At 35.5% G+C, this 13,268-nt stretch overlaps 2 protein-coding genes across 2 annotated transcripts in view; one reads left to right on the forward strand and one right to left on the reverse strand.

Annotated features, from left to right (window-relative positions):
* LOC108727787 (uncharacterized) overlaps window positions 1–4,104 on the forward strand; it is a 17,759-nt gene extending 13,655 nt beyond the window's left edge. Inside the window, exons 2-4 of the mRNA XM_018456031.1 lie at window positions 3,230–3,386; window positions 3,458–3,588; window positions 3,689–4,104. Coding sequence (XP_018311533.1) covers window positions 3,230–3,386; window positions 3,458–3,588; window positions 3,689–4,104 — 704 coding nt within the window. The remainder of the gene's footprint in view (window positions 1–3,229; window positions 3,387–3,457; window positions 3,589–3,688) is intronic.
* Window positions 4,105–5,001: 897 nt separating this feature from the next.
* Window positions 5,002–6,496, reverse strand: LOC108727788 (uncharacterized). The gene is made up of 4 exons (XM_018456032.1): window positions 6,447–6,496; window positions 6,225–6,392; window positions 5,519–5,871; window positions 5,002–5,435 (listed from the first exon to the last, which is right to left on the reverse strand). The coding sequence occupies exons 1-4, from the start codon at window positions 6,494–6,496 to the stop codon at window positions 5,002–5,004; spliced, it is 1,005 nt and encodes a 334-aa protein (XP_018311534.1).
* Between the last annotated feature and the right edge of the window lie 6,772 nt (window positions 6,497–13,268).

Raw genomic sequence — 13,268 nt, forward strand, 5'->3', positions numbered from 1 at the left:
TAAAGCAACTATGTGTTTTCTTTCCACTAATTGATTCATCTCATTATTCTGTTCATAAAAGTATTAAGGTATGGTTATCAAAAAATTAATAGTTTACGAATTATTTAATATTTTATGTCAATATGTGCCACAATGAAATATAAAATATCTCGTAAACTATTGGTTTTTTGATATCGCTACCTTAATACTTTTATATGCAGAATAATTAGAGGAATCATATTATGTAAAAAAATTCATATAATTCCATTTAAAAAAATGATCATGACCTTCAAATAACTTTGAAAATCGAGTTTAAGGTCAAAGTCAATGATACCATTGCGTGTCCCCCTTTGCCCCCTGCAACTTTTGTCTGAGGTATTTTTTTGTATTATGCCTCTATTTCGAGATATTTCCCATTATAGACTCATTTGGTCCACCCTGTATATATAGTTTCTACATAACATTATTTCTATGCCTATATGTATATATTTTTATAATATTGCAATTTTTTCAAATAAACTCCTAAATTAGAATATTTTATATCATTCTCAAAAAATAAACTTTCACATCACAAATGTTTATATTGTGAAAATAAACTTATATAAAGTGTATATATATATACACGGAAAAAAAAGATATAGTTTACATAACTAAAAATATCTAGTTGTGAACAATATAGAAACATCATCCTAGTCATTTTTATGTGATAGGAATGTGTATGGTTGATATGATTTATATACTTTGATGTGTCAACTACATCAATGTAATTAGGCGTATCTGGTTGTCAGAACCAAAACTTGGTTGAGGGATCATTTATTATGGATAAGTTATACATCCGTATAGTTGCAATTGTGACATTATAAAGCATAATGTACAATAATAAAAATTAAATTATTAATATAAAGAATTAATTTCTTATTGTAATAAGATCATCATGCTATAAATTAAATTACAATTTCAAAAAACAAAAGCGACTCATCACGTTTACAATTAAATATATGGTATACATGTGAAACGCTCGTTAGTCTAAAGCCCGTTCTACAATAAACCGTATGTCGCTGCTGGACGTCGGGCGCATGCGTGTTATATTGTCGTTTGTCGAAAGAAGTTGTCGCAAGTCGAATGTCGAATAGAGGAGTCCCGCAGGGATCGGTATTAGGGCCATTGCTCTGGAATATCGCATACGACGAAATATTAAAAGTAGACATACCGGAAGACTGTTATATAATTTGCTACGCAGATGACACTTTAATAATTGCAATCAGAGATAACGTACCGGAAGCGGCAGCATGCGTAGAGCTGGCCACAGCAATCGTGGTTCGAGAATTCGAAGTAATGGGACTAAAAATAGCAGCCAGGAAAACAGAAGCAACGATATTTGTGCCAAAAAAAGTGCCCCGACCGCTGCCAGTGTTGGTGATACAAGAAGAACTGATCCAAATGAAAGACACAACTAGATACCTAGGGATACAGATTGATAGTAAGTGGAAATTCACAAACCACTTTAACAAAACAGCGAAGAAAGTGGATGTGTTAATAACCTTATTAGGAAAAATAATGCCGAAGGCAGGACCTCAGAGGACCAATGGAGGAAAAGAGAAGACTCTTTGCAGGGACTTTAATGTCAGTACTGATGTATGGAGCTCCGGTGTGGGCCGATGACATCGGAAGCAATAAGGATGTACAGACGGTTCTGAGGAGAACGCAAAAGAAGATAGCCGGCAGAATAGCCTGCACTTATAAAACAGTGGCTTACGAAGCCACTATGCTGCTAGCAAGAATGATACCGGCTGATATTCTAGCTATTAAATATAAAAACCTTTATCTAAGGATCAAAGACTTAAGAAACCGCGGCATAGAGATTAGCGAAAAAGCCAAGAACATATTAAAAACACAAGCAAGTAGTCATGCGGTAGCAACGTGGAAAGGAAAATGCGAAAGAAGAGGTGGGTATGGGCGAAGAGTGAGGGAGATGATCGCACCGAAGCTCGAAGAATGGTACCAGAGGAAGGCTGGAAGAGTAACGTTCCATATGACGCAGATAATGTCGGGACATGGATGTTTCAGCAGCTACTTATATAAAATTCGCAAAATTTCTACAACTAGATGCGCACACTGCGCAAGTAGAAGGGATGACGCAAACCATACACTAAGTACATGCGTAGCATGGCAAGAAGAAAGACGACAACTAACCAACATAATAGGACCTAACATAGATATGATAACTATAATTGTACAAATACTAAAAGACGAAAGGAACTGGGAAGCTTTCTCCCAATTCTGTAACAGAGTCATGATGGCGAAGGAAGAATCGGAGAGGGCCCGTCAGGCGATTATACGGGCTCCCAACCCCCCTCGCGCGAACAGAACATAATTGTTCGTTCGAGATAGAGAACCGGATTTATCGAGATAGGCAGAAAGAAGCGAGACACTAAACATAGTGACTCGACAGATTAACGGCGAGTATATGCGTATATGCGTATACATAAAACACAAAGAAAGAACCGCGCAAGGATAGGAACAAGCAAGGGCTGTCGAGCGCCTGAAGTCATACCTCGGTAGTTCCGGGCGTTCGACAATAGATTTGTGAGGTAGCGCAGGACAGGGGGAGTTTTTAGTTGGTAGGCGGACCCGGGTAAGTGAATTGGCAAATAACGGCAATGGACCCGGGGACCGGTCTTGCTGGTGCGAAAGCCGGGCCTCTCCAGTCGCCTGGGAATTGGCTCATACAGCGAGTAGCCCTCCTTACGACCGTCCTTACGGGCCTAGCCTGAGCCACACTGCCCGGACAACAGTCCGAATCCAACACACCCATCGTGCGCGGTAATGGGTGTCTTCCCCCTTCGGTTAGGTTGGAACTCCCGTAAGGGAGGACTCCTAGCTGGGGGTTATACGAAGATTTTCTCCTCCTACGCAAAACAAAAAAAAAAAGTCGAATGTCGATGTCGCAACGCAAGATGACCAACTTCCATCTTTTTCGATCGCGACAACCGACATAAGTGCAATTTAACCTAGAAAACGAAATGGAAACAACTGTAGATGAAGTTATCATTAATTTCGTACGAGACAATACATGTCTCTACGACAAAAAAGACGTTAATTTTAAAAATATTAATAAAAAAAAAGATTTGTGGCAAGTTATATCAGGACAATTAAGAAATTTATATGATATAGATATGACAGGTAAAAACTTGAAAAAACCTATTATAAATATTATATTGTAAATATACAATAAATTTATTTTTTATAGCTGATGCGGTGGAAAAACGTTGGTTGTCATTAAGAGATATGTTCAGTAGAGAAGCTAGAAAAAAGTTATTGCCATCGGGATCAGGTTATCAACCTAAAAAAGAATGGGAACTATACAAAATGATGCTTTTCTTATCTCCTCATATAGCACACAGACGGTTGGTTTTACATGGTTGTGATTATATTATTACATTTTACTTATTATTTTTTATTGTAAAATTATTTTTAGAACAAAAACGTCACTACCATGCCGATTGAGTTGTTTAGTACCCTCGGAGACTGAAATAAATAATTCTTCAAGTTTTGATGGATCTGTTCCTTCTCCAATAGCAGACTATGACAATATTGAAAGTGAGAAAGGTATGACAAGTATATGTGTATTGATCTTTTAAGTAAAAGATTAATTAAATTTATTTTATAGTTATAAATATAAAAATGAATATCTTGTAAAAACTTCCAGAAAATAACATACCAAACGAAAATGAAGTGATTATAACAGTTGATTATCAATCTGAATCAAGTCGTCCTCCTAGTGTATTATCTAGCTTTTCCTGCAGCAGTAATTCATCTAACATATCTAAGATACACTTTCCGAGAACATCAAATTTTGGTACACAGAATGCAATAAGTTCTCCATTTAAGAATATAAAAAGTGTTACGCCTGAATTGGATACTTTTGCAAAACGTCGAAAACAAAAGGATCTACTAATTGACCAACAATTATCCGAAGCGTCTTCTGCAATATCTCATGCTGTACAATCAATTTCATCTTATGTGTTAAACGAAAATAAAAGTGGTTACATGTTAGCTATAGAAGAAGGTATAAAATATATTCCTGATAAACATAAAACTCAGTATTTCATAGATTACAGATAATTCAAAAATATGAGGAGAGATAATTATTTTTATTTGAAAATTTTATTATTAAAACTTTTATTAATATTGTTTTATTTTCAACATATATATTATGTTTCTTACTTCAACATGTTTTAAGAGAGTATAGTTTTATTTTTAACATGTTATTTTAACATTTTATTTTGACATATATTTTATTTTTGACATGTGTTTTATTTTTTTACTTCACTGTTTTAAGAGAGTATAATTGTGAACCTTATATATGTATATGTTTGACATATTATAAATACAAAAATATATTATAATATTAAAAAAATAAATTACACAAGAGCAAAAATGTTTTTGTATTTACTTTATTGTATTAAAAAACTTTTTTATACTTTATTTTCTAACTTGATTACAATATTCTACATTTTTAAAATACTTAATCATGTTACTTAGTAATTTAAAATAAAAATTTATCTTTTCCAATTTTATTCGTTCATTAAATACATTGCCATTGCCAAGGTATGCTTCCTTCGTCCGAAACAAAATAACGAGATAAAATTTCACGCTGTTTTATAGCAGCAGATGCACCTATGTTTGCTCCAACTCGTCCCAAAGAAGCAACAAAACTATTTTCTCTTACTGAATTTCTCCAATTTCCTGCTATTACTTCACCATTAGGACCTTTTTTATCTGCAATACCTCCATGTAAATGTTATTTAGTAATTTAAAATAAAAATTTATCTTTTCCAATTTTATTCGTTCATTAAATACATTGCCATTGCCAAGGTATGCTTCCTTCGTCCGAAACAAAATAACGAGATAAAATTTCACGCTGTTTTATAGCAGCAGATGCACCTATGTTTGCTCCAACTCGTCCCAAAGAAGCAACAAAACTATTTTCTCTTACTGAATTTCTCCAATTTCCTGCTATTACTTCACCATTAGGACCTTTTTTATCTGCAATACCTCCATGTAAATATTGTTGCTTAACTCAGTGGTTATAATATAATTATGTAAACAAGTTAAAGCTTGTATTATAACTTCTGCAGTTTCCAATTTTAAACTTAAAGCCTTTTGTAAAATTCTCCACCTTGCAACGAGAATACCGAATGCATTTTCGATTACTCGTCGTGCCCTTGATAATCGATAATTGAACACTCGCTGCTCATTACCCAGTAAATTTTTTTTAGCAAATGGTCGCATCAAGTAACTTTTAAGTGGAAAACCTTCATCGCCAATAAGAGAAAATGGTATTGTAATATTAGTATTATCTAAATAGCGAGCTTGTGGAACAGATACTGTATTATTCTCCAAAGCTTGACACATAGTGGTATGGGACCAAATTCCCGCATCATTGAGAGAACCTAATTAGAATATATTTTATAACTTAATTTAAAAGAAACTTTACTTTTATACATTTTAATAATATAAAAATAAGTAAATTTACCATAATTTCCAATGTCTACCCAAATAAAACGATAGCGTGCATCAGCAATGGCCATTAATACAAAGCTGAAGTAGCTTTTATAATTATAAAATTCGCTACCAGAATTAGCCGGAGCTTGAATACGACAATGTTTGCCATCAATTGCGCCTATGCAGTTTGGAAAATTCCAGATGTTATTAAATTCATCTGCAATTTTCAGCCATTCATCTTCTTGCTGTGGACATCGGAGATATATCGGTTGTAAAGTTTCCCATATAGCTTTACACACTTCAGGAATAATACTGTATAGGGTTGATTTCCCAATACGAAAAAGTCGTGAAGTAGTAGCAATACTATCACCATGAGCAACGAAACTAAAAATAATAGGAAGTTTATAATAATTTAAAAAAACTAAAGCTTAAATGGATAAAAATCAAATTAATTACAAGGAGTACAAACCTGGATAGATGTTTATTAGTAATTTTGAACAAAATATAGTTTAAACAATAGACTGATAATGATCGGGTATAAGATCATAACGTCTGTCATTTAAACTATATTTTGTTTAGCAATAAACATTTAGCTGAGCTCTTAACTCTTAATTTATTAATTTGTTTTATAATAATGTTTCTAATCTTAAAAATTTATAAATGATTGGTTATATATATATATGACAAGAGACTGAATATATATAAACATAATTTTAATCAATTACAATATAGTATACCTTAATGTAACAGCAAGACGAATTTCTGATGGTAAAGGTTCTCTGCGACTCCTCTTTCGTAATTTTGACTCCAAAAGATGATGTAAATAATTAAATTGTTGTACAGACATTCGTGTAAATTGAAAAAATTCTTCGTGATCGTGTAATTTAAAATAGATGAATAGTTTTCTATGAGCACCAAAATTTTCTCGCATATCAACAGAAATATGATGTTTAACCTACCTTCTTCTTTTTCTTCTTACTTGATATCTATTCTTTAGCAATAGTCTCATTTTTGTAATTTGTACCCAAATGGATAGCAAATTGCAATACATTATTACAGTTTTATTGTTCATTGATAGTTATAACCTCAATTTTCACACTATGACACACTGCAACCAACTGCGACTAAATGTAGAATAATATGTAGTAATAATACCCGACATGCAACATTCGACATACGGTTAGTGACATCCAGCAGCGACAAACGGCTTATTGTAGAACGGACTTTAGCCTGTTACACAATACGTCGTATGTCGCTGTCGAATGTCGGACGCATGCGCATTGAATTGTCGAGTGTCGCAAAGTGCTGTCTGCAGTCGGTTGTTGATGTCGTAACGAAAGATGGTCAACTCTCATCTTTTCCATTTTACGACGCCGTCCTACTAAGAAATTTAACCTCTATATTTTTCTGGCAATATCATGGCTTTGAGGAGACCGAGTACCGGTAGGGGATGGCGACCCCGACTTCAAACGCCCGGTGGTACGGCACCGTCAGGGGGAGATCCGCTCCCTGTCCGTAACGTTCGTCTCTCTTCGGGCCCCGTTGAACGACGATGGAACCATCTTGATATGGGCCCAACATCGTTCGCGAAACGGTAAGTTCCGAAGAGAGCGTCCCCCGAGACCCTCGACTAAACATCCCTTTTCTATTTCAGATTGAATTTCAGTATTAAACGGCAGTGAGCACCGAGTGACAGTGATAGTGACACCGAGTGACAGTGATAGTGACACGATGGAGGTGACACCGGGACCTTCCCGTCGCCGGGACCCACCCGTGGACGTCCCCGTCGACGACGACGACGACGACGTCGAACTGCGTCCAGTAATACTGGACCTTGACAACGACGCGGCTTCCAGTCCAAGTCGGACGTGGACTCCATAGTAATTTGCGCTATGTCGATGGAACCGTTTCGTTGTCACTTTATAGCTAAAATATACAGCCAGCCGAACCTAGCCAATGAGTGCAAAAACATAAAACTTACTCGGTACCTAGCCAACAGGGAAAAATTCGGAATTCTCCGCGAACCGGCCGTCGCACACGGCTACGAAGAATCGTGCGTAGCGAAGGAGCCATGGTACGAGCTGTGCCTCGGTACCATCGACGACCATCCTCTACAACTCCTCTTCCAATTGGACCTCGAGAGCCAGTTCTTCGAGGACGTGCCACCAAGGAGCACGGCCGAGAAAGACGGACGATTGAAGGCGGCCGCCAACGCCTTCGTCATGCTGGTCATCGCGCGCGCGGCCGCAGACATGCCCACCGACACGAACATATCTCGAACGGGATTCAAGTATCTGGTGTACGATGTCAAGCGTACGTACTGCGTGATGAAGGGTGATTTCGACGCTTACGCTCGACGCGTCACCGCCTTGCTCCAAGAACTAAATCTCAGTCAGACGTGCGGCATCAAGTACACGAGATTCACGTACTTTTCGCACGGCATGAGGCTCGGAAGATACGCCGCTCGTGACCTCCTGCACACCATCGTCGACGTCGATCACGCACACGTAGAAGTCATTCAGCTACATCGAGCCAATGACCTAGTTTTTAACGATGATAGCAACGACGCCATTGTCGTGAAACTGGACGGCAAGGGACCAAACTCGATGAGCGATTTTTTCGCCGGTGGCATAAAACTGGGCGACAAGACGCTCCTTTACCGCAGCGGCTTCCGTGCCAATTATGGATACCTGGCGTCACACACCTCGCCGTCATGAACAACATGATGACGCACGTCCAAGTGTACAACAATGCGGCCAAAATGGTCCAAAAGGAAGAGTCCGGATTCCTACCGGCGTTCATAATTTGCCGAGGATTCCCCACCGACGACCGGACTTTGAAGAGATTCGGCAATCAGTAACATTAAACGAAGTAATCATTAATTTCGTACGTGACAATAAATGCTTGTACGATAAAAAAGATATAAATTTTAAAAATAACCTTAAAAAGAAAGAATTATGGCACAAAATATCAGAAACCTTAAAAAATTTTTACGGCGTTGACATGGCAGGTAAGCATTCTTTAAACATCACATAATAAATTATAAATAATCCAATGAGATATAAATTTGTTGACAGCTGAAGCAATGATAGAGAAATGTTGGACATCTTTGAGAGATATGTTCAGCTGCGAAAAGAGAAAACAACAATTGCCGCCATCAGGCTCAGGATATAAACCCACGAAGGAATGGGAACTTTATAAAACGATGCTTTTTTTAAATCCTTATATAAAGCACAGACGGTTAGTAGTACCTCTTATGACATTTAATTTCTTATTTAATAACCTTCTTTTTTAGAACCAAAACATCATTCTCTTTGGTAATTGGTCAATCGAGCTGTTCAACACAATCAGAAATTGAAAAAAACACTTCTTTATCATCATGTAAACATGATGTTATATCAATCAGTAATGAAACAGTAGATTGTAATGAGAATTACAGTGACGATTCTCTAGGTTTGCGTTATTTTTTTAAATGTTAGCTATCTTATCGAAATTCGAGATCGAATAGTTCTAAGCGGCTCAATAGCTTCATTTCGTGAATACCTAGAGTTCCTGATGTAAAAAAAAAATTTTTTGAAAAATCAAAAAAAATTAAAAATTTTTGAAAAATCAATTTTCAGATACAATAGTTCTGATTAGAATTCCTGCTTCCTTTTATCGAAACGAAGAGTTCTCTGTACTCCTCAATTCGAAATTCAGTTAATAACAATTTTTAAACAATTTTTAAAAAATGGGGTGCTAACTTCTCAACGAAATTCAAGGTCGAATAGTTCTGAGCAGCTTAACAACTCTATTTTGTGAATACCTAGAGTTCCTGATACATAAAAAACAATTTTGGCAAACAAAAAAATTTATAGATAAAAATAAAAAATTTTTTATCACTTCTTGAACTTCGCGTATCTTGAAAACCGTTGATCGCTTTGTCACCTGATAATTTTCGATAGAACTCGCCGAGAACTACACAGAACTCTAATCAGAACTACTGGCACTCTCAAAAAATTTCTTTGTCATTGATAATTTTCTAAGTCCCACGTCGAAAAATTTTTTGAAAGTTCCAGTAGTTCTGATTAGCTTTCTGTATAGTTCTCGGCGAGTTCTATCGAAAAGTATTGGGTGACAAAGCGATCGCATCAAAGGTTTTCATGATACGCGAAATTCAAGAAGTGATAAAAAATTTTTTGAATTTCCTGTATCTTGAAAACCGTTGGTCCGATCGCTTTGTCACCCGATACTTTTCGACAGAACTCGTCAGGAACTGCATAGAAGTCTAATCAGAACTGGCATTATAAAAAAATTTTTCGATTGGATTGAATTGATTGATGGGAAATCAGAATTTGTCGTTGGACTTATAGTATTCTACTCTCTATTTTCTTCCTTCCATCAATTTGCATTAAATACTTTTTTACTCGGATCAGCAATTCGTACGATGTCTATGCATATCCACGCATCCGATCTGTACCGCTAAGTCGCTAATTAGGTGTTCAGTCGATAATTTGCTTATAGGGTAAAAAGCTGGTTTAACCTTTATTCACTCGATATATTGGTATATTGTTGGAAATATTTTTCCCAAATTATTGTTTCAGAATTATAAATATTTTAATGAATATAGATATCTAGACACGGTATGGCTAATGTGAAAAGGCTAATGTCAAATAGTGTGTTATTGAAATCGTGTTTTCCAAGGCTGCGTTCGGGGAAAATTACAATGACTATACATATGTATCATTCTGTCTCCATCTTATTGTCCATTAAATCATTAACATCACAGTTCGTCAATCGTGCGGCAGTCGTCGCGAAGATCAGTAGTATTTCGACGTTAGTCATTGTAATTTCGATGTTAGTCATTGTATTTCTTCAAGATTTTGTAAAGAATAGGTAAGTTGAGCTACAGTAAAAGGATGTACAAGGTATCTGAAAATTAACGATAAATCTTTCGTACAGGGGCACAATGGATTAAACTCAGTAGAAAAGTTCTCTACCATTTTGCATTTATTGTATTAGTTAACGAGTTATTACAAATTCGTCCGGCCTACCGTCAAATGCAAGCGTGCGACGAGATAAGACCGCCCAGCGTGGTGCTCGTTGGCTGTCGCTAGGCACGTTGTTTACCAGTGACATTGGACGTGCCTAGCAACAGCGAATCCGCACCTTGCGAGGCGGTCTTATCGTTGCGCGCTTGCATTTGACGCTAAGCCCGGCGAATTTGTCTGTTTTCTTAAATTAATATCTCGTTAACTAATGCGAAAAATGCAAAATAGTAGATAATTTTTCTTCTCAGTTTAATCCATTTTGCCTTTATGCGAGAGAGTTTTATCGTTAATTATCAGGTTCTGTATAAGGAAATAAGGACATAATTATAAAAAATTTATTTACTTATAGTAGATTCATATATTTATTTATCTTTTGCAACTTGTATTTTAAATTTTTTATGAATACAAAAAATGAATATGTAGTAATTTATAACAGTTATAATTATTATTCACAGGTTTTTAAAGTTATCATTTCATTAAAGTCATCAATACAAAAAAATGTATGACATAGAAAAATTGCGTACTTTACTTATAAGTGAAGAATACAGAACGGTCAATGAAATCGGTCAATGTTTTCCACCATCCAATGAAGTTTTTAAACGCATCTCAAATGTTCTGGATGGAAATCCGTCTAGTAAGCACGTATACACAATTGTGAAGAATAATAGAAATAGTTTATACGAAGCGATAGTAAATGCATTTGAAATTAAAAATATATCAGTACAAGTAAATGGAGATTACAGTTTCGATCCAAATGCATCATCAGCTATATACAGAGATAAATTTGATATATCATTAACATTTGATGAATGGAAAAAAATAGAACCTGTAAAAACTACATATGAAAATGGTCGAAATTATCTTACGTTACAATCAGGATGGACAGATCTCCTTGCAGAAAAAATTTGGATACAATATCAAATACCATGTCCATGGACATTTAAAAATATTAAGGAAACAGCAGTAACATATATTCGTATAAAAGCACAGTGCCCTGAATGTAATGCGAAGTTATACTGTACATTAATTGGAAAAGTCACTGAAAGTAAGGATGTTATCTTTAAGTGCGCTATTAAAAACGCCGGTTTTAAATACATTCACAATAAACGTAGACAGCTTAGAGGACGGAGACGTGTTCAGGTAGCTAATGCTATAATTGACAACAAAATAGATGCAATTACTTATGTTCGCAACGAAAGTAAGAAAATTATTAATTTTGGCGATGTGTATCCACCAATACTTCCAAAAACAAATGTTTTAAGGAAAGCTGTAAATGAAGTCCGAGATAAACGATTGGGACTTACTGGATCCAAAGTCCTTAACAATTTAGTGAATGCGATGCATACAACACATGTAGGTCTTATTCATAAAATTGGTTTATATCCATTTTCTTGTTATTATTGGACGAAAGAGCAGATACTTGCATATAAAATTAGTCATAATGACGATCATTCTTTTATAGCCATTGACGCTACAGGTTCTGTATGCAAACGTATTAAATATGAACATAATAAATCAAAGCATATCTTTTTATATTTGTGCATGATTGTAACATCAAATGGCAGTATGCCGATATTTCAAATGGTTTCAGCAGAACAAGATACAGTTGCGATAACAACGTGGCTTTTAAAAATTTTAAGTTGTAATATACCATTACCACGAATGGTAGTATGTGATTTTAGTCAAGCTATCTTGTCATCTGTATCTAAAGTATTCACTGATAAGCGCAATTTACGTGAATACATGCAAACTTGCTTTGATATATTAAAAGGAAATTCCACTACTCTTCCATCTACGTACATTAGACTCGATATTAGTCATATAGTAGCAATAGTGTGCCGATGGGATTGCCTAAAACGCTGTTCTTTAGTTAAAGTACGACAATTTTTTATTCGTTCTATTTGTCATGCTTATCAAATGCAAAGTTTGCAAGAATTGGAACATTTTATAGAATGCATTTTAACGGTAGCTTTGAGTCAAACTTTGGGTTCATCATTCAAACAAGAATTACAATCACAAATTAGCTTTAATTTTGTAAAGGATGTTATTAAAGGTATTGCTGATTTTTCTGAACCGGACGCACAGTGCTCAACAATAGATGAAGTTGATTTGAATACTGAGTGTTGTACAGGATGGATTGAATGGAGTCGGGCAATTTAGGATAGAGCTACTTTAAAGGCAAAGACGTGTACCGAAGGAGATACATTAAATGCCTGTTTTAATATCGAAGTTGCCGATAAAATTCGAAAAATGTTACATTATACTCCAATTTTAACATCTATAATGTTACCGTTTTTCAAAACTGGTACTGTAATTGCAACTTCATCTAGCGTAGAGACTGAATTTTCTGATATAAAAAATCGCGTTTTTAAAACTGAATTGCCATTAAGAGTCGACAAATTCATACTTCGCCGTCTTGATTATTTAGACGGTCGCATAAAAGACCTCTATAAAGTTGGCAGGACCAAATCAGCAGAATCAAATCGGACCTATCGGAATTTTTAGTACCTATTTTGTACTAAATTGTACCATCAATAATAATTTTGTACCATGTGCCATTTCGAAGAAAATCATGGCGCTGCTAGCTTAATATTAAGCTGGCAGGACCAATTAAAAAAAAAAGGAAAAAATAAAAATGATATCAGAAATCAATAGGATTGAATTTGTACTATTTTGTACCACCAAAAACAATTGTATATCACGTGTCATTTCCAAGAAAACAGCGCCGCTGCTAGTTTAACATTTAAGCGC

Source organism: Mycetomoellerius zeteki, unplaced genomic scaffold (genome assembly GCF_001594055.1).
Source record: "Mycetomoellerius zeteki isolate Tzet28-1 unplaced genomic scaffold, Tzet1.0 scaffold535, whole genome shotgun sequence".
NCBI lineage: Eukaryota > Metazoa > Arthropoda > Insecta > Hymenoptera > Formicidae > Mycetomoellerius > Mycetomoellerius zeteki.